The sequence below is a fragment of the Pristis pectinata genome, chromosome 23 (genome assembly GCF_009764475.1).
Source record: "Pristis pectinata isolate sPriPec2 chromosome 23, sPriPec2.1.pri, whole genome shotgun sequence".
Classification (NCBI taxonomy): domain Eukaryota; kingdom Metazoa; phylum Chordata; class Chondrichthyes; order Rhinopristiformes; family Pristidae; genus Pristis; species Pristis pectinata.
Window position 1 is genome coordinate 14,426,365 of NC_067427.1, and position 27,746 is coordinate 14,454,110.

General features: G+C 38.1%; 1 protein-coding gene across 4 annotated transcripts in view; it reads right to left on the reverse strand.

Annotated features, from left to right (window-relative positions):
* Positions 1 to 4,261: 4,261 nt before the first annotated feature.
* camsap1b (calmodulin regulated spectrin-associated protein 1b) overlaps positions 4,262 to 27,746 on the reverse strand; it is an 89,741-nt gene continuing 66,256 nt past the window's right edge. For all 4 annotated transcript variants that reach the window (XM_052036740.1, XM_052036741.1, XM_052036739.1 and 1 more), the window contains 7 exons: positions 21,937 to 24,523; positions 13,681 to 13,817; positions 11,617 to 11,825; positions 10,848 to 10,965; positions 10,474 to 10,589; positions 10,253 to 10,371; positions 4,262 to 8,308 (listed from right to left, as the gene is read on the reverse strand). In XM_052036740.1, the coding sequence (XP_051892700.1) occupies positions 8,006 to 8,308; positions 10,253 to 10,371; positions 10,474 to 10,589; positions 10,848 to 10,965; positions 11,617 to 11,825; positions 13,681 to 13,817; positions 21,937 to 24,523 (3,589 nt within the window). In that variant the 3' untranslated portion in view covers positions 4,262 to 8,005. The remainder of the gene's footprint in view (positions 8,309 to 10,252; positions 10,372 to 10,473; positions 10,590 to 10,847; positions 10,966 to 11,616; positions 11,826 to 13,680; positions 13,818 to 21,936; positions 24,524 to 27,746) is intronic.

Sequence of the window (27,746 nt, forward strand, 5' to 3'; positions counted from 1 at the left end):
GAGCATCAGGCTGAGGACCTTGCGCCAGAACTCTCTGTGGAGAGAGAAATTGAGTTAACCTTTCACGTTGAAGACCTTTCGTCAGAACTTCTCTTTCTCAGTTCTGACGAAAGGTCTTACACCTGATAGGTTTACTGTTTCTCTTTCCACAGATGCTGTCTGACCCACTTAGTGTTTCCAGCAATTTTTGTTTCAGATTTCCAGGCAGGTGTAAGGAGCTAGACCACAAATCATCTTCATGGTGGAAGTCTGGAGTATTGGAGGCTAAGGGACAACCTGAGAGATGTCGTTGAAATTATGAGGGGCAGATTGGGTAGATAGTCAGTCTTTTTCCCAGCGTGGAAATGTCAAAGGAGAGAGGGGAAGTTTAAAGATGTGCAAGGCATGTGTTTTGTTTTTACACAAAGGTGCCTACAATGCACTGCTAGCGTAGGTGGCAGAAGCAAATACTGCGGCAATGTTTAAGAAGCATTTAGAGAGACACATGAACAGGCAGGGAATAGAGGGATACAGACCATGTGCAGGCAGATGGTATTGGTTAGACTGGCATCATGGTCAGTAGAGACATGGTGAGCTGAAGGGCCTGTTTCTGTGCTGCCCTATGCTCTAACAGACATAAAGGGCTAAATAGTTTACTCCTGTTCTTTTGCACTCATGGAGAATTCAGCCAACTTAGTGTCATTTCAGGGATGAACTTTATTTACTGTATATCTGGCACCAAGTCACTAAAGCAATGTGAATACTGCTAAATTAATGTCAATTCAATCTAAACCAAGGTTTTACTATAAACTGGCATGAACTGCTTGGCTATCAGAAGTTGTTTCTGGAACCCAACACTGTGGAATAATTAGTAAAAAGCCCCATTCTTCATCTTATTATGGAAAGATTATTGGTAAAGATTTCCTGCAAAATGCCAGTAGTGAATGAAGTATTTATGAGCAGTAATCATAGTAGTAAAGTAGGAACTGTGGCAGTCATTTTGCATCCAGTACGTTCCCACTGACAGCAACATGACAGAAAAAAGGACAATAGAAATGTTGACTCAGAGATTAAAAAGTGGCCATGTAACTGGGTGTAACTCCTTTTCTTCAAGAGAATGGCTTGGAATCTTCTATCAAAGAAAGAAGAGCTTTGGTTTAACATCTCGTCCAAGACACCTCTAACAGTGCCTCATTCCCTAAGTGAACTTGAGTATCTCCTTAGATTTTTATACTCGAGTCATTGAAGTGGGACTTGAACCCAGAAGTTTCTGACTTGGGTGAGGGTTACCAAATAAACCACAACTGGCAATATAAATCCACATTATCCAAAGTGTGCCACAGAGTTAAGGGATAATCAAGTCTACATCCAGAAAATCTACAAACTGCAACAGATTATGGGGTGGATAGGTGGAAGTCAAGCTATAAATCTGAAAAATTTATACAGCAACAATCACACACACACACACAATATGGCGATCTTCCAAAAGTAGTGCAGAGAATCTAGAACTTACAGCAGCATGCAAACAAGAAAAATACTTCCCATTTTGCTTCTTACTTTTGAATGCTCTCATCTTCATCTGGGAGCAGCTATACCTTCCTTCTTTATAGAGCTTTTGTTCAGAACCAAGTACTTGACCTGCACAGAATCATCACTACTGCATCATGAATCAGTGATGAAGGCGGCATAAATTATCTTCCTGAACATTTACCCTAATCTAGCACCTACTGAAATCATGCCCAAATGCCGGATGGAGTCTAAAAACGCATCATCTCCCCAGATTTTATGTAACTTTTGCATCAGCTATATTTTGTGGTGAGTAATTGCAGATGTTTTTCTTCACTGATGCCATATTTTTCATTGTTCGTTGTAAACCAATCCTTTAATTAATGAAGTAACGTGTATTCAGTGACTCAAACATGTAAAAATGCTGCAACAAAAGTATATCAAATAAAAAGTGATGGGAATCAAAATATACAAATGACGTGATCAGTATAGTTCACTGCTCTTTATTAACTTTTCAGTGCTTTTCCAAAATAAATATGCTTAATGTGCTCAACATAAAAGTATGCAACATTTAGGTGATGATGATAAGCATGAATAACATTACAAAAAAAAAGTCATTGCTTAATGTTACCTGTGTAGTAATACTCAAATCTTTAAAAAATAACTTCTGGCGTTTTTGGATATTTACAATTCCAACCAGCTACCCATACATATTTACAAAACACTGTGACTTATCACAAACTTTCACTACGTCACACTTGTTTTAAAAACATGAGAACAAAATAAAAATAGACTGGAAGACAAACTTGCACATTAGCTCAAGACTCCACTGTCGACACTTAAGAAGTTACATTACCAAATGCAACAGTGCAACCCAATTTCCCTTAATGTTGCTCACTCCAATGTAAACTGTAATTTGAGCATGACTACAATGGACCCTGACAGCTTGTTGTTAAAGTACTCACTTTGAAAGCATCTCATTTTCAAAAGAACGTCAAAGATAATTGCACTTCTTTTAAATCAAGTAACTAAGTCCAAAAGCATTAAAATTCAAGGATATTATTTGTACAGTTAGCTCTAGTGAACATCATTTTCAAAACCATATTATGGATAGGTAAAAGTTTGCCTATTACTGGAAAAACCTCTAATGTCTAGTGTTTTTGCACAGTGGGTGACTAGCATAGAGGAATTCTACTCCTCTTATAGAAAGATATCAGACTAAACAATTGTGCAGCAAACAATTAATCATAATTTCTGAAATTATATCTTAATTTGCAGAGAATTAATATGGACATTTTTTCATTATAAAAAGAGACAAAAATACCTGAGCAAAATAGTAATTCACAATAGTGTTCTCACTCCCTTTTATCTGGATTGGTAGCTATTGAAAATTATTCTCAACTTCCAAAATAAAATTTAGTCAATTTAAGAGTCACAAGCAGCAAGAAGAGAAATAGCTAATGTGCCATCTAACTTGGTGAATAAATAGCATTCGGCCTGAAACATTTGGAACTTGATAAAGGAGTGCCTTTCTATATTTACTCATTTAAAAAAGGATAATGACCAAAATCAAAATTACTGTAAAATCTGCATTACGGTCCAGTGATAGAGGTTGTGATAATGCAATATGAGGAAACTCTCAGCAATTCATTAATGTTGTCTTAATCTCAACATGTAATTTGGAATGCACTCATATACATACCATCAGCAAGATGTACAATGTTTACTTACCTCAAGTTTTCTGGCATATTTTGCTAGTAAAAATATTATGACGGACAAAGCTGTGCAACAAGCTATCATGATGCAACTACATAATTTGACTGCGGGTCACTGAATGTACAAAGAATATCACTTACTAAAGATCCTGTGTATTCACATACTTGTTTTGCTTACATTTCTGTGGAATCAATAACATCAAAACTGGTCACACGGACAATATTTAAATCCTACTTATTGTCTGTAAAATTGGAGATGTAGACCCTGAAGTGAAGTTCTCCTTCCACTTACCATCCTGCTCACATTACCAACCACAGACAGCACCGAGGGTGATTAACCAGCATATACTGTATGGGAAATACATTTAACAAATTCTAAGTGTATTTGATGTTTAGCAGAAATATTTTGGATCAAATGTCTTTTCATCAGATATGACCATAACCCAAACTCTGAATATTCCACTCCTTATATATTTATTGCTTTTTTTAAAAGTGTCTTCTGTTCTTATTTAAGATTTGTAGCGTTTTCTGTGCTTTTGTGATTCTGTTATAGCTAGCAACTAACATTGTCATATAGAAAGCAGCAAAGAGTAAGTTGGTTTAAAGGATTCTGTCATAATATGTCAACACACTTACCACTTAAATGATCAGAACCCAATTGAATCCAAAGCAGAGACTTAAGCCCAGAAATTGCACTTAAACGAAAATTATTTTTTCCTTGCATGAATCACACAAAAAATTATGTGCATATTTTGAAATGTTTGCACCCACTACCAATGGAAAACTGTCCAGAGAATTGGACCGGGTACTTCCTTACCATTGATTCACACTAAGGCTGGCATCATTCCCCCTTCTTACTTCATGCACCTGATGATGTCATCAATGTGCATAGTAAATGTTTCTGAAACTCATCAACAGAAATTGAATCAAAGATCTTCTTGTTAATACACAGTAAAACAAGGTTACATCATACAGGAAGTCAAGAACTGTACACGAATTAAAGGATTACTGCTGTGACATTGATTTTTATTTTGACTGACTGCTCGAACATTGATTTTTTAAGTGTTGCCCTTTCGTGGACAGGCAGCATCAATAAAGATCTCAGCATAGGTGCACTAGATGGGCTCTTCTGCAGTGTTGGGCACACCATTACCTGACTATGTCAATTACCCTGTGCATTCTGGATTTCTCCTCCCTGTTTCATAACCTTCCCTTCTCTCCTATGACCCCTCACCACATACCTAATTCTCCCTTATCTCCATGCACCCTCTGTCTGCCACAGAAGTTGTACAATAACAGGGTTAACCTACTTCCCAAAGAAGAGCACAAAAATGAGATGGCACATGCACACTCAACCAGCAGGTGGCATCTGTGAATAAGCAAATCACAATAGGGGAAAATTCCGATAGTAATTTCTTAAAGTGTAGGTGTCCCAATATAACAATTCTTTTTGGTCACACCCAATTCAGTGTTGAAGCCATTTAGAGCACCAAAAGTGGGTGAGATCCAATTTCTATGCTTTAGTATTTTAGTTGACATTGCAGTCTCCAAATGGTTTTTCACTGCTGGTTATGCTAACATTTTCATAGATCATAATGTAAACAGTTGAAGCCCTTTCCCCTCTGTTCTGTCTAGGTATATAAGCATTTAAGTAATGTAACAATTGTAACACTAATTATTTTGGTTACAAGTTAACTAAATTGAAAATGGCAGCAACGAAGTTCCATGCCAACAATGGGAACTTTTAGTTTTAGTTGGCACAAAATTAGAAATGCAGATTCAGCTCAAAAAATGTAAATTATGATTGTGGGACTGAAGACAGCTACATTTCCACCTTCATCATTGTTCAGAGGTTTTCAAGATGGCAAAGTTTTGTGGAGAGGGAAATAAACAATTGATATAAAGGGTATTATCAAGAACATTTTCAGGATAATCATATCCAAAGTAAAATTAACATTTTGTCAGACCATAAAATTAATACAATCTTAATCCACCATTAACAAAAACTTTGACACAATTCACTTCACCTGGGGCTTTCTAGCCAGCATTTGCTCAATCTGAACTGAATACAAGTTCTCACAGTTGGAGTACATTTAATCAAAACTACCATTCAACACCCTGAAGCTGCCAGGTTCCAAAATATTTCAAAGCCAATTTTCCAAATATGCACAATGAATATCTACATCATACACATATGTGTGTATATATATTTTTTTTTAAAGAGCTTTTACAGAGTGTTAAATTCCCTCCTAAAGATCATATTCATGTGCTAAAAAAAGTTACCATACACAAGTTGAAGGAACTCATGTGGGTCCAACATATTTCATGAAACCAAATGCTTCACAGGCATTAGGACAACCTCTATTAATCTCATAAATGTTGCATAGGCATGATCTCTTTTAATACAGATATCAGATTTGTAAACAACTCAGTGTTGACCTATATTAAGACGACGCAATCCATTAAGAAAACTGCTTGGATGAAAAGCTTCAATTTCTCATACTTCTAATTATTTCCTTTTTGACCTTACTTGATAAGGACTAAACATTTCAAAGATTATCACAACACACTTACTTATCAAAATGCTCAGTCTCTGTATGATGCATTCACCATTAGAAATCAGAAAAATTAAATATTTGCTGATTATCTTACTAACCAGGCTGAACATATGTACTAAAATGCTTCTTATAAAACAACAGTGGATTGTAACTCTGCCCTAAAAATGAAATAAAGTGATTACTTGAAAATATATTCATCTGCAATTAAGATTTTTTCAAACCCTTACTGGTAATTACATTTTTGCATGCAAGATTTCCGTGGTGATCTCACCAATTTTAGCCAAAAATTTCTAAAAATGCATAACTCAGTTTGCAGTAAAGAAATACAGCTGACTTCTGCATTTCCACAAAGTTATTTTTTAAAAAAGTGACATGAGACAGCAAAGGCAAATTCATCCAACAATAATTTCTTCCTATAAACCAACTTAAAAAAACTCATAGGAACTATTTCAATAAACCACAAGTTCTTCTTTGTTAAAGAAATCGATCTGCTCATAAGATGAGATTGACTTCATTTCTCAGGTCAAGATAATGTCCCATTTTAAGTAGACCCACACATGCTTTCAACTGCTGTAAATGTTCATAACTGCAAACTCACTGCTCAAAACTGGAGTGCTTTATTTTGTTTTCTTAAAAAAAATCCTTCTGCTTAGGATGTTTACATGTTGGTAGTGTTTAGACCATATGAACATGCACAAGACAGCACTGTTAAAATTAAAAAGTGTCTTGTAAGCAGCTTTACCTTTATCTGAGTTTATTACAAGTGATTGCACAAAACTGCTATGTAATGGGAGAAAGAATCCAGCTTCAAGGACCATCATTATGATCACACATTCAAGAGCGATCAAATTATTTTACCACTGTACCGCTTAATATTAAGATTTTGTTTATTTTAAACAGAACACACACAGCTCCTGACAGGTTGTTAAAAACTCCAGAACAAGAAAAAAAAGTGTTTCATAAACATCTGGTGGGAGAATGCCCATTTTGCAGACATTAGCCAAGAATGGCAGAATAACTAGTTAAGAAATATAATAAATACTGCTACCCCAAAAGAAAAAAGGCTGTGTTCAACAGAATATACATTCTTACAAGAGCATGCTGCTCATACAGTATTGGAAAATAAGAGGATGGAAGGTTTTTAGAATGCACAATGCAATAAAAAGCATTAAGTTTTGACTGTGACCTCTCAGTGTGCCTCCATACAGCAATACTGTGCTCTGTGTGGTAATACTCTACTTCTACAACAATCTTCCTTACTGGACAAAGAACACCCAATCATTACTGCAGAACACAGACTTTCTCTAAAATGATGGCATGTATAAAATGTGCCAAATTCAAGTGTTTAATAAATCAGACATCCAAAGAGGCAATTCTCAGCATATGCCGTCATCCTGCCAGCCTGTGCAGATTTGTTCATATGCTTTGCATGATTGTTATTCCAAGAGTACTATGGCTGCTGATAAATCGGTCACACTGCTGTCTCAAAATGTACAGATCACAATCCATCACCGTTCACGGCAAGAGTACAAGGAGAAATGTAAGCAGCATCCGGGATTGAAAGTCAGTTGTTGTCAAGTTTCTTGGCAGTTATTAGATTGTTCCGATTGTTGCACATAGGCCCTGATAAACCAAAGTCAGGCCAGAACTATCTGAACCAGTATAGGAAGATGGCCTTCCATTTTCTTCCAATTTTAGGTCAGTGGCAGGTATGGTGTTAGAAAACCCTTCATTACAAGTTTACCACAAGCCAAATTCAGCTGTGACATTGCCCCAATCCCCATGGTGATGCCATTCCATAGAGGAGTTGAAGGAAAAGAAAAAGCAGAGGAATCTTTTCACAACCACAGTCCACAAATACTTTTAAGAATCCACTGGCTAGAAAACTTGCCACATGCAAAAAGACAGTTACAAGCCAGAGTAACCAGCATAGAAAACAAAGCCAGAATTCTGTCACGTACCGCCAAATGTTGGCACCTAGAGACCGACAATCCATCAGAAAAATACCCAACTACTTATGTTGTCCTTCATGGAATAGGTAACATTTCACTGTCTGTGCAAACATACAATAAAAGGTTCCAATCTGTCATCTGCAACAGAATGTGGAGAGATCTGTTCGTCTCCCAAAACTAAATAGCCACCAAATCAAATGGAAAAATTGCTGATTTCAACACAATCTACTATGGGGAAATGGGAGGAACATTAGATTGTTGGAGAACTTGAAGATGAACCAGCAAAAAACTCCTTTCATTTTCCTGTTGCTTGCTTCTTTGGCACTGCAGATCGCTTGGCTTGCCACAAATGGTTGTGAATTGTGATTGCGTCCACACTGACCGACATGGTCTTAGTAGGTATTAGGCTAAACAGCTTTCTGTCCGAGCTGTACTTGTAAAGCTTATCGATCATCTTCTTATTAATGTTTTTTGGCCCTGTGCCAGTTAACTTCTGGATCTCCTCAGAGTCTGGGGAATAGGCATAAAGTGCTCGGAACTGACAGCCCGCATCACGAAACAAGATGATGTAATGGTTAGCTTCGCATTTCTCAAGCTCCTAGGAAGATAAATGAGAAACAACGTTCTAAAAAGTTTTAAACTGTAAATTTAACAATTTTATTGGGTACAAACACAAAACTTGTGCCCCCTCTCTTCCAGATCTCAGATACTGAGAGCAGTAAATTGGCCTTCTACCTAAACTGGGACAAAGTCAGCATTTTGGCCACATTTCCCCAATATTTGTTGCATCTGGAAACCATTTATCAGTTCAGGTATTATGTGAATGGCATTGTAAAGTTGCAGGCACCCCCATTGTGAGGTCAGGAAATTAGCCAGTTGCACATCCAGCTTCATAAGCTGTGGGACAGATTGAGGCACAGATGTGGTGTACAAACAAAGTAGTCTTCTGAAACTTGGAGCAGCAATCACATCCCCACCTCTTGGTGTTCAACTGCCATAACATTTTTAGTTGAGAAAGAGAGAGCCATCAGTCAAAAATCTCCTGCATTATTTTCCGTTTATATTGATAGCCCGATCACAGTGATGTACCCAAAATACTTGATCGGGCTATCAATATAAATGGAAAATAATGCAGGAGATTTTTGACTGATGGCTCTCTCTTTCTCAACTAAAAATGTTATGGCAGTTGAACACCAAGAATACTTGACCCAGCTTCAAACACAACCAAGAGAGGAAGCCTCAGAATTTTCTCTGCTGTTGAGTAATAGCAACTTCAATTTAGCATCTCTTCCTGATAATGCAGTTAGTAAACTGGAGATTCAAATTTCCATTCTAGAAAAGCCCTATTTTAAAACTAAAATCAAATCATCATAAACTTATCTTTGAGGTCCTGCTAACATTTGTGTCTAATTCCATGCAATTTATTATGGCAAAGGGTGAGATGATGCCTTTGCGCACTCATGGAAAGGCCCTGATCGGTGTGGAAGAACAAAGACATTTAATGATGCAAATGGGTAATCCCTTGAAAGTGACCACAGGTGGATAAAGTCATAAAAAAAAGAGCTATCACAATTCTGGGAGTGAAATTAGGGACTTAGTGAATAGGTAAATAGATAATTTTAAAAAATGCTATGGTATGGGTTAGAAAACAGTTGTATGTCCTGCACTGGATGTTCTATCATAGAAAAGATGTTAACATCAGACAAGGCATACCACACACGAAGCCAGATGATGCCAGAAGATTCTCTTTCCAAGACAGCAAAAAGGCCAAGAATAGGTTTAATAGACTTTTGTTGTTAAATTATGCAAGGTTTTGATTGGGAAAATTCAGAAATATCATTCGCTCTGGTTGGAGATGGTTGGGATTAGTCATCAGAAATAAGAGATTTGTCAATTTTAAATCAGAGTCACAGACAAGCATTTAGAAGATAAGTCTTTTGGCAGAGGGTTGCTAAGAATGAGAATGCTTTACAAAAGGCAGATTTGCCAAAAATTAGTTCAGTCTTAGCAATAACAGTTGATAAATATTTGAATCAGAGCCTCAGAGCAGGTCACTAAAACTTTGGATTACTTCAGCAGAAATCCACCAAAGACAAAATGATCCTAATAGTCAACTGTGCAGTAATCTTCCATGTTCCCTACACTTAAACAAAAAAATAAATTTATTTCGATACCTGGTGCAAATCATATTCCTTCTTGACTCATGTACACCCTTATGTTATAGTAATTGTTAAGTAAATTATTTCCACATTGATAATGTACAGTTTTCTGTTGTCTAAGTTAAGATATTCAATTGGATTGGAGTACTTTTCAAAATCATATCTTAAATTATTTTAGTTATTACAGTTATAGAAATATTAAAATAATGAATTTTAAAGGCAACTGTATAACAGAGGGGGGTGCAGGGAAACAAACTACCTCTAAAAAATTTATTCATTCAGTGAGTTGAAGAATAGTTTGTGCTGTGAAGCTGCAATTTTTCAGCATACGATTACTTGATCAGAGTGTTTACCATATTTATATTCTTTTTTCTGTTACTGACCTCAAGTATTGAATTTTTCTGTGGCTCATTTACTTTTCCCGCAAGACAGCAATGAGAGATAGCATTATGAATTATTGGCTTGTTTGATTTTGAACTTGGTTCCTTGAATAACTTTGGACCTGGAAGACAACCACAAAATCGGTTAAAAGCAAAACATTGGCCTTTTGAACAATGCATAGGACAAACTTCAAACAAACACATCTTATGAGTTTTGACATCACCTGTGTACTCAGCCACAGATGCAATCGATGAGGCTGTGGATGCATTCTCCCAGTCTCGTTCTGTGTTCCTACTCTGATTTCGGCTCAGCACTGAGAAGGTCTCCATGGAGTCTGTCCTGAATATCCAGAAAACAAAATAACTCTCAACATTTAGCAATGAAGAGTTGCAATGCAAATAAACATATTGCATTGTTTGCACTGAACTACCTGTTTTTAATTGTATGTCATTTTTTAAGACAGTGAAGTACAACCAGTGGAAATAGGATGCAAACAATAAGATTTCCAATCTTTTGCAAATTATTGTAGTTATTTTTCTATGAGAATATAAGATGATTTAATCCATGTCCATTCTGGAATAACAGTGTTATGCTTACCTTTGTGAATAGCCACCACTACCACTGCCACCACCAGAATTCACACTTTCTGCTTCAGTAGTAGCAGCGGATGCCAGAGACAGACTGGATCCAGACTGAGCACTGCTCAGGTTATCAGCTGGATGAAAGAAAACAAAAAGCATAATTCACACATCATTACTATTTAAGCAAACCTGCTTTTATACCAAAAACTGATGACTTTGTAAAAGTTTCAGCATTCTGTAAGTCTTTTTGTGCTATATAATGCACAGTTCATGAAGTAAAACTGTAAGTAAATGAAATAAAATGGAAAACTGGTTATCACTTCAATTTCTGCTTTAAAAACTATTATTAGGGTATAGAAGATGTAAACTAATGTTTTAGTAACCTTCTAATCTTTTGAAGATCACTCCAGTACAACTAGCCAGGGACCCATTTCAAGCCATACACTATGGCTTGAATATCCATTGGTTATCTTCCTAACAGCTATACAGCACACCACGATTTTTTTCCTAGCTTTTCTGTTATACTTAAACATTTTTCTAATACTGCCAAATCTTGCTCCAAAATTTATGGATCTCTGTAGAATGAATGCCTTCTGGCAAGGAGACTCATAGCATTCGGGTGCAGTACAATTGGGAATCAAACAAGATGAGACATGCAGACTTATTCTTTAAACCTCAATATATAACCAAAACAGCTTTTCATTAATGCACTAGAAGTGATATCATTACATCATATTCAGTGACAAAACACGTAGCAGCTAAATTCATCCTTTATTGCAACTTACGGGTGGAAGGATACCGTGATGGTGGTTCACTGCAGGATTCTTCCCGATGGACTGATTTTGGACGTTGCTTCTTAACTTTAGGCTTCGGTTTACCAAGACCTTGCTCTTCCAGTATTTGCTGCTGTTTACGTCTTAGATATTCCTGTTTGATCAACTCTCTTCGTGCTTTCTCCTCCTCTTTGCGAATGCGATCCTCTTCAGCTTTACGCCTGCAAAGAAAGAAAACAATTATTTTGTGTAGGTGCCATCCCAGATATAAATTCAGCAGATTACAGAATGGATTGTGCACTTTTAGAATTTTTTTTTGGTATAAGTTGTGTGTGCAGTTCTGGTCACCAAACTACAGCAAGGATTTGGTACTGAGAAAATTCACCAGGATGTTGCCTAGATTGGAGGACTTCACTAATGGGGAGAGATTGGATAGGCTGGGTTTGTTTTACCTGGAGATTAGGAGACTGAGGGGGTGAATCACCTGATAGAGGTGTATAAGATTATAAGCACAGACAGGGCAGATAATCGGAATCTTTTTTCATAGTAGGGATATCAAAAGCAAGAAGTTTAAGATGAGTTTTTAAAGGGAATTTTTCTTTTTACACAGAGAATTGTTAATAGCTGTAACTCGCTGCCAGAGGTGGTGGTGGAGTGAAATACAGTAATTACATTTAAGAGGCAGACAGGTACTTAAATAGGCAAGGCCTAAAAGGATATGGAACTAGTGCAGGCAAATGGGATTAGTGTAAATAGGCAAAAAGATCAGCATGGACATGTGCTGTACAACTCTATGAATCTAAGTGTATAGCCTAGATTTTTAAATGGTTTAATTTGCGTAGAAGATGTAGCTGAGTTACATAGATGAATAGTCTCAAAAAGATTATATTTCAACATGCCTAAACAAAAAAGTCCATCACATAAATTTCCCTTTTATCACAGTTCTATGTTGCAGACTAAGTGGAATTCAAAACGGAACTCAAAATAACCTAAAGAAAATTAAATTCATAAGGCCAAACAGCAAAACATTAAAATTATTTTGTCAAGTTCTATTGTCACATATTTCATCAAATTACTTGAATAACACTCCCATGCATACAGTTCTTAGATAGCAAACTGTTCCAAGAGCTTCACAAGGGGATTGAAGAACAAGATCAGGAAGTGAAAACAAGTTAGATGAAGTCACTGTCAGGGAAGTGCAACTCTTGAGAGAGGGTAGCAAGGCCATGAGGAAAAATGAAAGTGTACAGGGCACAGTGGCATGCCAAGTCAGGGCCAACTATTAAGGAAGGGGGAGAAAGGGCACACTAGGCTTGATGTAATCTGCAACAGATCAAAAACCTTACTTTCATTCATTGTATTTTTCTCCTAGTCTTTGGATAGTGGGGAAATGTATGGGGATTAGCTTTAATACCATGAAGTGTATTGAGGATTTCTATTTGTATTTAAGAAATTTCCTTTGCATCTCCTAATCTTTGGATAATGTAAATACTATATGATAGTAAAGGCACATTTCTGACCTGGCACAGACTAATCTGTATTTTTGTATTTCTACCCATACACATAGAAAAAACCTCTTCAACATATAAACATTTTCTGGATTAATTCAGCAACAATTGATAATTGTTTTGAATGTCTCATTTCAATTTATTTCATGCATTCTCTGACAATCATCTTGTCTCTGCAGTCAAGTTGAAACACGAGGCACGGTATAGCGGTTAGCGCGACACTATTACAGCGCCAGTAATTGGGGTTCAATTCCCAGCGCTGTAAGGAGTTTGTACATTCTCTCCGTGTCTGTGTGGGTTTGCTCCGGGTGCTCCAGTTTCCTCCCACATTCCAAAGATGTATGGGTAGGTTAACACTGGTTTAAATGGGTGGTGTGGACTCGTTGGGTCAGAAGGGCCTGTTACCGTGCTGTATAAATAAAGTTTAAACTGCAACAGACTGCAAAAAAAAACCCAGCAATTTCTGAAAGGCTTTAGTTTCTAGTACACAGCAAAAAATCACTGGACCATGTCTAAAACTACATCCAAAACTCTTTTGCTATTTCTGTTTCAAAATTTATTGTCTCACCTTGCTTCATCACGTTTCTGTTCTATCTCAGCGTCTAGCTGCTGTCTTCGTAAACGAGCTTCTTCTGCTTTGCGCTGCTGCTTGAGGAGGAATGCAGCTCGCTTTTTTGCCAACTCATCTTCCGCTTTCTGATCATCCTGTCGTGGAATCAAAAAATAGCATGATGACTGGTTCAGCACTTGTTGGTCCTAATTTTAAAATAACTGAGACACAGTTGCAAAAAAAAAAACTTTCACCCAATCACAAATTTTCTTTTGCTATTAGATAAAATGGTTATTTTACAATGGCAACAGCATTATACCAGATAACAGAAATAGAACATTTTATTACTGAGCCTCAAAGGTATTTAAGTGGACTTATTTTTCAAGGCACAATATTTAATGCTATAATTAAACTTATTCAGGTTGTTTAGAATTTAATTGATTAGCAAAGGAAATTTGCAGGTTGGAATATGCTCAGGAAGGTTGAGCTGCAGTCAGTTCCCACCCATTTCAAAAGGGCAGAAATCATACCAGTGCCCAAGAAGAGCAGAGCGAGCTGCCTCAACGACTATCACACAGTAGCACTCACATCTGCTGTGATGAAGTGCTTTGAGAGGTTGGTCATGGCCAGAATTAACTCCTGCCTGAGCAAGGACCTGGACCCGCTGCAGTTTGCCTAATGCCACAACAGATCAACAGCAGATGCAATCTCACTGGCTCTTCAGTCGGCTTTGGAGCACCTAGACAGCAGCAATACATACAATCAGGCTGCTGTTTATCAATTACAGCTCGGTGTTCAACACCATCATCCCCTCAGTACTAATCAACAAGCTTCAAAATCTGGGCCTCTGTGCCTCCATCTGCAATTGGATCCTTGACTTCCTTATCGGGAGACCACAGTCAGTGCAGATCGTAATAACATCTCCTCCTCGCTGACAATCAACACAGGTGCACCTCAAGGGTACATGCTTAGCCCACTGCTCTACGCTCATCACTGTGGCTAGGCATAGCTCAAACACCATCTATAAATTTGCCGATGACATTACTATTGTTAGCAGAATCTTAGATGGCAACGAAGAGGCATACAGGAGTGAGACGGATCGGCTGGTTGAGTGGTCTCACAACAACAACCTTGCACTCAGCATCAGCAAGACCAAGGAATTGATTGTGGACTTCAGGAAGGGGAAGTCAGGAGAACACACACCAGTCCTCATTGAGGGGTCAGCTGTGGAAAGGGTGAGCAGCTTCAGGTTCCTGGGCGTCAACATCTCAGAGGATCTATCCTGGGCCCAACACATTGATGCAATCACGAAGGCAGACCAGTGGCTCTACTTTATTAGGATTTTCAGGAAATTTGGTATATCACCAAAGACTCTTGCAAATTTCTACAGACAGCATTCTGACTGGTTGCATCACTGCCTAGTAGGAAGACTCCAATGTGCAGGATTGAAACAGGCTGCAGAGGGTTGTAGACTCAGCCAGCTCCATCACCGGCACAACCCTCCCCACCATCAAGGACATTTTCAAGAGGCAGTGCCTCAAGAAGGCAGCATCTAAGGACCCTCACCATCGGGACATGCCCCCTTCTCATTGGGGAGGTGGTACAGGAGCCTGAAGACTCTCACTCAATGATTTAGGAACAGCTTCTTCCCCTCCGCCATCAGATTTCTGAACAGTCCATGAACACTTCCTATTCCTCTTTCGCACTATTTATTTATCCATCTATCTATCCATTTATTGTGATTTTTACATCTTGCACTGTACTGCTGCCACGAAACAACAAATTTCACGGCATATGTCAGTGATAATAAACCTGATTCTGAAATAACTTGCTTTCTTCCCATTTTTAAAATTATTATTTGATTATGAAAAAAATCATATTTCTAATACAACCAATTTTTTTCCTCCACCATTAAAGGAACAATAAATATTATAACTGTTGTATTACCCCATTTTTGACACTAGAGTGTGTTGGAGTTTAGTTTAAAAATTAAGCACATTCAAACAGAACTCGCTCCACTTCCACTTAGTGGCATTTGTGCAGAAACAAAACATTGTGTCACCCAAGATCAAGAAGATTGTGTGCGTTTTGCTTCAGGAAACAAAAATAATCTGCTCATGACATGTTCACCTCTACACTGGGAAAACTAAACACAGATTGCAAGTGCAGCTCTGTAGATTCCAGTTATTTGCTGTTTTAATTCTCTATCCCACCAGCTCAGACTTTGGTTTTTGCCTTCCACATTATTCTCAGAATCCCATCACAAGCTTGAGGAACACCCAGTCTTCTAACCAGGATTATTACAGCATGCTGTTGACATTACTGTTGTTGGACAAATCATAGATGCTGATGAGTCAGCGTACAAGAGATAGGACACCTAGTTGAGTGGTGCCACAACAACAACCCCTCGCTCAATGTCAACAAAACTAAAGAGCTGATTGTTGACTGCAGGAAGGGGAAGGAGGGGGAACACGCGCTAGTTTACATTGGGGGAATTGGCGGTGGAAAGAGTCAGCAGTTTTGAATTCTTGGGCGTTAACATATCAGATGGCCTGTCCTGGGCCCAACACATAGATGCAATCACAAGGAAGGCACACCAGTGTGCTTACCTTGTTAGGTTAAGGAGATTTGGCTTGTCACCAAACACTGTAACAAACTTCTACAGATGTGCTGTTGAAAATATCCTGACTGGTTGCATCATGGTCTGGTACGGCAATTTGAATGCACAGGAACGAAAGAAGCTGCAGCGAGTAGTGGACTCAGCCCAATACATCACAGGCACATCCCTCCCACCATCAGTAGTATCTACAGGAGGCGCTGCCTCAAGAAGGCAACATCCATCATCAAAGATCCTACCATTCAGGCCCTGCCATCTTCTCGCAGATACCATCAGGCAGGAGGTACAGAAACCTGAAGTCCCACACCACCAGGTTCAAGAACAGCTACTTCCCTTCAACCATTCAGTTCTTGTACCAACTGGCACAACCCTAATCACTACAGTATAAGCAACACTATGACCACTTTAGTGATCACTTTGCAATAAAATGGACTTTTTTTGTTCTGTTTCTGTTCTTTCTTGTAAAAATTGTGTATAATTTATGTTTAATTGATGTTTTTCTTGTGAATGCTGCTTCTTCTGATGCTATGTGCCTGTGATGCTGTTGCAAGTAAGTTTTTCATTGCATCTGTGCATACATGTACTTGTGCATATGACAATAAACCTGACTTTGAACTATAATTCAACAATTTCAGGTAATCAGCTATTCCAGCCCATTTCACAGTAGCAGCATTCAGTTTTAATTCCCTTCTTCTGGCAAGTTCAAAACTTTTTTGCATTCTCCGATTCACACTTCTTCCTGGCATACCTTTTGTTATTCCTTGGCCTTCATCACCATCCTTCAACCCAGCTCGATCACCACTTTTACATTCAATCTCTCCTGCCTGCCACTCTATCAAAGTCCTTCCCTTTTGCTTTCTCCCCTCCTTTCCTCTTTCTCTGCAATGTCTTGTTGCATCTCTTACTTTTCCCAGCTGAGATGAAAGGGCTTTGATCAGAAATGTTAACCATTTTTTCATCTAGAAATCCTGCCTGACCATCTGACTATTTCTAACATTTGTTTTATTTCAGATTTCCACCTTCTATGGCATTTTGCTTTGGACAAGAAAAATCAAATTGATTCCTGTTACTTAATCTTGTGAAATCTAGTAAATTTTCTTTCAAAGCCAAGATGCAATTTTTACACAGCTGATTAACTTCTAAACCCTTTAAATTAGCAAGGGGATTGACCAGCAGAGTGCACGCATCCTTTTTGGCCTGTTATAACCCCTCAAAAACTGCATTACACACATTGAGATCCGATCCAAAAAACATCCTGAGAGGTGATAATCAAAAAAGGTAGAATTACAACTACAGGCAACCTCCACTCCTAGAAAATGGTTTGTGTTGCAATTTTCCATAACGCAAAGCTACGTCATCTGCACATGTGTAGAGAAACTCGAATTGAAAGAACATACTTATTTACTATTTTTTCCATACATGTTCCATGAGAGTGAATTTTATTCCATATCTTATATTTTTGAGGGAGTGATTTGTGAATTCTTTAAGGATGAGTTTCAGTTCCCCAAACAGGCATATCGCAGAGGTCACCTGTACAGTGCAGCATGTTCAGAATCACATATTATAACACAAGGCAGTAATCTGACTCACTGAACTTGCACCAACTCCATAAAACAACATATAGTTGTATTTCCCAGCAATGAACCGATATCTCCTCAATTTTTCACCTTCAATTGCTTATCCAATTCCCTTTTGAAAGTTGTCACTGAATTGGTTTCTGCCAGTCCATTAGGCATTTCATTCCAAAGCATAACCACAAAATCCATCAATGTTTTCCTTTGTGTCTCATTTAATTCTCTTACCAATTACCCAAAAACTGTGTCGCCTAGCTATCTCATTTATGCTATCTAAATCCATCATGATTTCAAGCATTATCAAATCTCCTCAGCCTTCACTACATTCAGAAGGCAACCATAGCTTTTCTGATCCATCCCTCGGCAACTGTAGTCTCTCAGCAGTGAAACCATTTCAGTAAAAGATTTCTATAAATTTTCCTAATTATTCATACCCTTCCTAGAGTATAATCCCCACCATAGTCCAGGGATTAAACTAACATTTTAAATAATTTTAACAAAACTTTCTGGTATTTGAGTTCTATGCTTCTATTTGTAAAGTCAGCCCTGCCATCTTCAAATATCTGTTGACAACAGCCCCACATCTCCCTGTCCTAGCATTCTTTTTAAGATCGTACCATTTAGTCTGAACATCAGGCTGATTTCATTCAAGAATCACTAATTTATGAGATTTACACAATTACTTAATTAAGGTTTGAAGCAGTTTTCAGCAGTGTTATTTTGTCATCAGTATTTTAAAGCATCCCAAATAATCAATAATTTTAAATTTTCACAGCAAGTGAGACTGGAATGTGTTATTAGACAATGCCTCTTAGCATAATTACTTAATATGGTCTGAATGTATGAGAAGTATTTGGTCCGGCATAACAAAACAAAAAAGTTCCAAAACTCAGAATGAACTTCCCTGTTTTCATCCTATACTACCTATAATATTTCACCTATTCATAATAGGGCTTCTGAAATCATGTTAAAAGAGGCATGCAAAATTTCCAGATATCAAAAAAAACTGTAAAGCATTGATCCAACTAAAGCACATGTTATTTGAATATATGGACTTTCATTTATACACTTTTAATTCTAGTTGAACAATTAAAGTTTGATGATTCACAGTAAGGGATTATTGTACAAGTCAGTGCATTTGGTAAACCACACTTAATGGCTGTTCAATTCAGTAACAAAATCTATTGGCTGTTTGTAATTAAAAGGTGTACATGAGCAAGCCTTCGTATTAAAAGACCAAAGATCTTCTTATCAGGATTGCCGGACAGAGCAGCTCAATAATTGACTAATTAGAGTCATAGAATTTTACATCACAGAAACAGGCCTTTCGGCCAACTCATCCATGATGACCAAGCTACCTGTGCTAGTTCTATTTGCCTGCATTTGGCCAATATTCCTCCAATTTTTTCCGATGTACCTGTCCAAATGTTTTTTTAAAATGTTGTAATTGTTCCTCTCCCATTTCCTCTGGTAGCTTGTTCCATATTCCCATCACCCTCTGCATGAAAAAGTTGTCCTTCAGGTCCCCAATAAATCCTTCCCATCTTACCTTAAACCTATGCCCTCTAGTTTTAGATTCTACTACCCTAGGAAAAAGATTATGACCATCTATCTTATTTATGTCCATCATGATTTTAAAAACCTCTATAAGGTCACCCTCAGCCTCATTCACTTCGGGGGAAACAGTCCCAGCCTATCCGGTCTCTCCTTATAACTCAAGCCCTAGAGTCCCAGTAATATCCATGTGAATCTTTTCTGCACCCTCTCTAGCTCAATCATATCCTTCCTATAGTACGGTGACCAGAACTGCACACAATATTCCAAGTGCTGTCTCACCAACATCTTGCTGTGACATTCAAAATGACTTCCTAGTAGATCATTTAGGAAGACACTGAGCTAAAGAAGATGAGTAAGGGGAAACTAAATTAAACAAGTACATCTTAGTTAGGGTCAGAAGGATGAGAGCGAACTGGCAATGAAAAGTAACTTGGGAAGAGAATTTTATAATTTAGTCCTAATGTAGTGTTTCAACCCAAAATGTTGACTATCCCTTTGCCTCCAGATGCTGCCTAATTTCTGAGTTCCTCCAGCAGTTTGTTTTTTCGCTCTAGAATTTAGTACCTAGGTAGATAAAGGCAAAATTACCAAATGTGGGATGAAATGGGAGGGTAATATACAAGTTGTCTTAATTAGAAGATACCCTTTTTGGGGTAGGGGCCTTTTGAAATGGGATCCCATTCAGAACCATTGGTGTTCAGTCATTTAAACAGAAGTGTGTGCATGTGCGTTGATATACACAAGATGCTGAACTTGTCAGTTCACTCCACTGTTAAAGTTCTAGTCCTTGCTAAGACTCCCCTCCAGTTAAGGTAACCTGTCAGAACTTGTGTCAGGTTAGATGGCACAGGATCAGACACCACCATATCAGGAGGCAAGGCAGGGGCTGGGTGTAAATTACTTGACAAAAAAAAAAGTTGTAGTTTAAAAAATGTCTGATTATATTTATGGTTAATTTATTTTTAAATTAAATTTAATATTCAGAATAGTAATAGGTTTTAAAATGGCTTCACGGCAAAGTATAGGCATTTAATAAACAGTGGACGTAAATTCGGAGTTAGGTGATGGAGGGGAGATCAAATACAGTGCAGGAAGGATAGGGGTTAGCACTATTTGATGGAGATGCAATACTGGCAACAAAGTACTAAGTAAACAGGATTTTAGAGAATGGAAACTTTGAAACTAATCAGATGCACATTTTAAGGGTCAAGTCTGAGTGTGACAAATGCATAGATGACAAGTCTGGACAAGTCTGGGCAGGTGCCTAGGTGTCAGTAGGCAACGTGAGGTCAGAAACTCTGCACAGGATGAAATGGAACAGAGGTTTCAATATATTGGTTCATCCCTAAAAGAAATTCAGAGGGGAATGATATTCAACCCTTTGAGGCTGTTTCATCCTTCAAGTAAGCTATCATGAGATTCATTTAGGCACCTATGTCCTAATAAATTTATTTTGTTGGATAAATGGTCATGGAATGGGATACAGCCAGTTTCAAAGCATTGAAAATTATGGCAGGAATTGACAGCAAAGACTTCAATCTTGGAAGAAACCTGAGGCTCATCAAGCAGCACAATAGAGAGGCAGCAGAAGATTGTGAAAGATAAGGCAGAAGTGAATCTGGGTGGAAAAAAATGCATGTGAAAGTGAAATTCTAGTCACTTGATGAGAATGTCAAATGAAGAGGTCAAATTGGGAGCTGACCAGGTAGTAAAGAGGTCCTTCTATAGATTGGCAGGGCAAAAAGGGTTTGGATCCAAAGACAAAAATGGTGAGCAAAAATACAAGTCAGCTACAATCAAATCCGGTGGATTCAAGCAAGGTAGTCCCACAAAGCTAGACAGCAAAGATGTAGGTAAGTGATACTGTCATCCATATCAAAAAATGCAGGCATCGTGGAAAAACAAGTCACAGTATTGCAGCAGTACAAATATCCTTTGTAGCCTTACTGTGGGAAAACAGTAATTCAAAGATAATGAAATAGCAGACAATACATTGAAGTCCATCAAATCCGTGTCTGCTCAAGCGATAATATGCATTTACAGTAAACGTAATAATATAAAAATAACAACTCAGGGCAACTGAGAGCAAAGGGGGCATAACTCAAATAAGTAATCTACTTCAGTCAATTTTACTTTGAAGCACACTAAGTACTCTACTCAAAGTGTTTTAGACTACTCAAATTAAACAGTCTTCCACCATACTATCTAATTTATTTCTCACTGAATTAACACAATAATTAATGACATATGAAGCACCTCGACATCTGATGTGATGCATCACAATGTCTTATTTATTCATTGGGGTACACCAATAAAACCCTCAGATTTGCAAGTGATGAACATTTTTATAATTGTGCAAATGTATATGTGTGTGAGCTTGTAAGTGAAAAAGACATTCTTATTTCATATCATTCTACCAAGATGGCTTGGAAGAAAAACGATTAGAAAACATGATCCCAGTGATGTGTATTATTCAAAAACCAAATTTTCAAAAACTACCAAATTAAATGTTTGAATTTCACTAACCTTGAAAAAAAAGCCCAATCCAGACTTCTGATCTGATTCACAAATCACTTGACTGGTGGAAATGCCTTGGTTTTCACATACTTCACCTTCTGCAGGTGCCTTTAGTTCAGAGAGATCTACTTCAATAAGGTTTGCCTTGTTTTTGGATTGTTCCTCAATAGGAATATTCTCCTTCCCTGAGCTATCTGAAGAGTTAAGTGATGAGTGTTCAGGCTTCTTTGGGGTGCTAATTACTGCCTCAGTGTTGATTTGTTCATAGAAATAATTATAACTGTCTTTCTGAGATGCAGAGAGCACCAACGGTCCCTGGTTATTTTCCTCACATTGCTTGGGACCATCAGTATCCTTTGTCCTTTCAGAAGTTGGCTCAGCAGAGCCTTTAGAAGACCTGCCATCTGAAGACCCAGCAGTAACTATGGCAGGAACAGCAATATCTTCAGTGTCAGATTTAGATGGTTTACCACCTGGGAAAGGTCGCAAATGGGGTAGAGTTTCTACACTGTGTGTTGGTGTAATAATACGAAAAGACGCTTGCATTTTAGCATCCCGAGAGACTTTCAGCTCTGTTGGCCTCCCTGCACGGGGGCTTTTCAATGGCATGCTGCGTGGTTGCTTCCGCACAGTTTGTGATGGACTACCGCCTGTGGGTGACAGTGGTTCCACAATCTGCACTGCTTGCTTGATCTTTTGATCCTGCAGATTACGATTAATATTTGGTACAGATGCTGTCGGTACTTGGTCCTTCAGCTTCATCAGGAGTTCCTGCTGCTGTGAGAGTTTATGCATCTCAAACTGAAGGTTGCTCAAAGTTTCATTAAGTTTTTCAATTGAACGATTGTATTCATTTACATCAACATCTGACATACCATCCTCAAAACCACCATTAGAATTCACTTTGTTCTTATCAACATCAAGGGCAACTTGTGAGGATTCCTTAAACCAGCGTTGTCTAACAGCAGCAATGCTCTCTTGAATATCATCCTCAGTTATTTTCTCCTGTAAATCTCTTGCCTCTATTTCATCCAGCTGTTTTAAATAATCTTCTTTGGCTTCTTGGTTTGAAAAATCTTCATCTGCTCTTGGGGGTTGAGATACAAGGGCAACAGTTTCCTCACGACTTGGACATTCTGCTTCTTTCGTGAGGTGTTCAGGCTTGAGTGGTTGTGGAATCCCTTCACTCTTCCCCTTTTTAACAATATGCAAAAAAGCTGCTTTGCCCAGTTTTAGACGTTGTCTGGCAGAGAGAGCTTCCATTTTCTTTTTCTGAGCTTCAATTATCCTTCTTTTCTCCTCAAGCTGCATGTGAAGTTGAACAAGTTCAGAGGCCAGTATCTGAGCATTGTCTTTGACCTGTCTACCAGGACTCTGTTCTCGTTTCTGCCTCCATGTCATCAGGGGTAGAGGGCAACATTCTGACCCATCAGGTGTGGTCTTTTGAGAGCTACTTGCACTAGACTTTGCCTCAGTGCTGTTGAGTCTTTGTAATTTACGTTCTGCAAAACTGGTCATTCTAATACTGGCACTGGTCATGGACGTACTGCTAGCCTGAGAGATTGTACTCAAACAAGGGCTGGAACGTCCGCTGGCATCGTCTTTGTCCTCGTGTTCTTTTACCTTCATATCATGATGTAATTTTCGAGATTCCTCTTCTCCACTGTAACAGTTTCTTACACATTGGTCCTCCTCATCAACAACTAGATCTTGTACAGCCTCTTCCATATCCAGCACCTCTGAATCAGAGTCTTGGATATTCACAGTCCATGTTGTGTCACGTGGTTTACTGCTGTCTGTTGTGATTGCATTATTCACTGATATATCATCGAATCCTTCTTCAGCATCACCAGTATGAAGAAAGAAACCCCCAGACGCTTCTTGCGTTGAAGCTTCAACACTACTGCTCGCCAAAGGCCTAAAGTTACTCAAGGAGACTCCTGTTGCTTCAATGTGCCTTAAAGACTCTGTAGTGGTTGGATCAGTGACTACCGTGAAGTCAGAGCTGGTTATGGGAGTGAAAGTCCTGTTAATATCTGCTTCACCATTGGTATTCACCGCTTTTTTGCGTGTTGAAGGCAAATGTCCATCAGTTATTTTCTTTGCTGATGAAGATCTGTATTTACGTTCTCCATATTCTTCACGTTTATTAACAATGAAGAGATTTTCCTTGGCTGGTTTTAAAACAGCAGGCATTAAAGGTTCTAAGAAAAAACCACCAGTTTGACTTGCTGCTTCAAGGTCATTTTGTTTTTTTGGGGATTTTGACAGCAATAATTGATTTGGGGCTTTTGATGAAACACTTTGTAACTCAAGATTACAATTATTAACCATTCCTTGATCTGACTTAATTATTGCCATTAGTTCTTCATCATCCTCATCTTCAATGTCCACATTTCTTAGCAAACCTTTTCCATTGCTTTCTGCAGGTGGAGAAAATAACTGGGATTGATGCTTAGGGGTTACATTGACTATATTGGATGCAAGACTGTCTTTGCTAATAGACCTGGCCAGGCTGATACTATCACCAGAAGCAACATCTATATCGCTGTCAGTTGCATAGTGAAGGGCAAAAGGTGTTGGCTGAGACAAAGGTCTGGAAAAAAAAATAAAAAGAGTATCAGACACAAGACTTAAAGGGTGCACACAATACACACTTACTGATAAGACTGCACATGTATTCTGCAATTAAAACAGAAAATGGATGAGATACTTAGGAGACCAGGCAGCATCTATGAAGAGGGAAACAGAGTTAATGTTTCATCAGCTCAATGATCTTTCAAAAAATTTCTGAATCGGAAAATTGAGAAAACAATTGTGTTTTAAGTGACACAATTGATTTGGTCCTTTTTAAGAGAGGATGATCAATGCTTGTTAATCACAGTTGACTTATATGAAGGAGTGTAAATAAAGGGAAATAAATGAGGAGAGCAGAAAGAAATTGTGAGATAATACCATAGAGAATGTGTGGAGTACTCAGTAGAATTAGATACCATCTGTGGAGAGAGAGAAAACTGGAGTTAAAGTTGCAGGTGGATGATTTTAGGTCAAAACTGCCAGATATCTGAAATTGTTAAATTTTGAGTCTCAAGAGCTGCGAGTAGGAAAATGAAGTAGCAGTGCTTCCAGTTGCCTGTCACTTTAATTCTCTGTCCCACTCCCATTGCTGCTCTTGTTTGTCCTCCTTATATTGTCCTAAAAAAGCCCAGTTTTAGCTTAAGAAAACCAACTCACCTTCAGTCTATATATTTTTCAATTTTGTAATATCAATTATGAATTACAAATAAATATGAAATTCAACAACGAATAGTAGCTTTCAATAGTACATTTTTACTGGTTAAGAGCAATCGAAGTTTTTTTTACATCTTTAGTTCTGTGTGAAGGAGCAAATCTATAGGATGTGCTGTGTTGGAGAGGGAGCTAGTAGACAAAAATAAAAGTCTATTGTTAAACTGCACAAGGTGCATATTTTGGAAATAGAGTAGAAGTCCAATAACCTGGTATCCATGGGACTTTGTAGTGCTGGACTAACAGATTTTCCAGACTAGAGTCACAGAGGACTAGAGTCATTCAGCACAGGAAAGCCCTTTAGCCCAACTTTCCTCCCCGAGATAGTCTCATTTGCCTGTGTTTGGCCCATATCCTTGTCCAAATGTCTGTTAAATATTGTAAATGTGACTACTTGAAGTTAGTTTTAATATCCAAAACCACATATTTCACTGTTTTTACACATTACTCAGCAGCATAAAGGGATCAGGAAATACACGAGGACTACAGACCCCAGCTCCAGCTGCAAATCTCCCCAGCATTCCTGACCTCCGGTGCTCCAGACCCCAACCTCGGTTCAGGCTGCACACCTGGTCAACAGTCCAGACCCAGACCCAGCAGTGCCTTGACCTTGATTATGAAGATAAGCATTAGTAAGTGGCTTGTTTATTTTTATTTTACTTGGTGTTTAATTAATTTTCAATAGTTTAAGGTATATTTAAGTACAATTATTACAACTTAATTTAAAATATTTGTTATCTTTAGATAATTAAACTATTTTTTACATTTCTCTGATTAACATACAGCAAGTTTTTCTCTGTATGTCTGGGTAAATTAGAATAGAACCAACTGAGTGTAGCTCCACTAAGATGGATAACAATGGAGTGGATAGTGATTAGTCACGTCACTGGTCAAAAATCACATATGATCACAATTAAATAAAAGCATTTCAAGAATGTGGCAGGTGTGTACATCAGTTTGAAGGGATTCAGATGGGGATTTCTGAGAAAGACTGGAATATGTTCTGAATGCTACATTAACTTAAGGGCTTTGCAGAGGAAAGGGAGGTTGGTGATAGGCAGTTTGCAAGAATGGAAGGGTGTTTTGTTTTGTTAAGGTGAGTGGTGACAACAGATTTGAAGGAAAGATGATAGTTAATGCTATCAGCGATCATTAGGTCCAGGTGGGGAAATTAGTAGCCAATAGCTTGGAGATAGGGTCAAATGTGTAGGAAGTATGTCTCACAAACAAGAGAGTTAATTTGTAGTAGTATAGTATACAGGAGAGAAACTAGAATCTGATTTACATTCAAGGTAAGGGCAAGAGGAGATATTAACAATTTTGAGCAATGGAAGGAAGAGAAATGCAAAAAACAACCAACTGGATTGTCTCAACACCAGTGGCATGAAAACCCAGAAGTTTCTTACATTTATAGACGAGGGTGAAGAAATGAGGCACAATTAGAAATATAATGATAAAAATACCCTTGATAAAAAAAGTTGGGCAGATCAGTTACAAAACATCACAAGACAAAATATGGCAAAACAAAATATGGCAAGAGATATATTAGACTGCTATCCTATGGATGTATATTTCAAACGAAGCAAGCCCTATTTCAAAAACATGCATAAAATTGCTGTGTTACACTGCAGTTGCCTGTATCATGTTTCAGCCTGACCAACATTATTGCTATAGATTTGACAAATTTGTATTTATTTTGTGGGAATTTGCCATTATTGTAGGGAGTGCAACCTGTTCACTCAAAATTTGTTAAACTAAAGGGTTGAGAAGACAGCACTGCAGATCTTTATAAATTGGCAGTAACAATTAGCAGGCTGTCTAGTCACAGAGGCACCAAAGCCACGTCCACCCCTGTACCCTCTTCATTTGCACACATTTCCTTTTCCAGCAGGAATCACTGAACAGAAATCAGGAATGGAACAGCCTTCCGAACATAAGGCACTGAGACCAATTAGAGCATGCCTGCACCATCAAAACAACATTAACTGAATTAGCTGCTTTCAATATCGATGTGGCCCAACTACTCCTTTCATAAATCTGCTCAGCTCGAAAGAACGTGCAAAACAGAAGCAGGAGTCTGCTCAGCTACCACCAGTCCTACGCCATCAGGTTCAAGGACAGCTACTTCCTTTCAACCAACCAGCACAACCCTAATAACTACAGTTTAGCAACACTATGAACACTTTGATCACATTGCACTAAAATGGACTATCTTTTTGTTCTAATTGTGCTCCTTCTTGTAAAAATTGTGTATAATTTATGTTTAATTTATGCTTTTCTTGCAAATGCTGCTTATATCATGCTATATGCCTGTGATGCTGCTTCTGCAAGTAAGTTTTTCATTGCACCTGTGCATAGACTTACTTGTGCATGTGACAATAAACTTGACTTCAACTTTTAATCGGCTCCTTGAGCCTATTTAAGTTGAATCCATCCCCAGCCTGCAATATTTTATTGTTCTGGAAGAGCTAATTCAAGACAGAATGCAACAAAGATTGTGGACTAGGTGACAACCCTCACAGAAAAAAAAT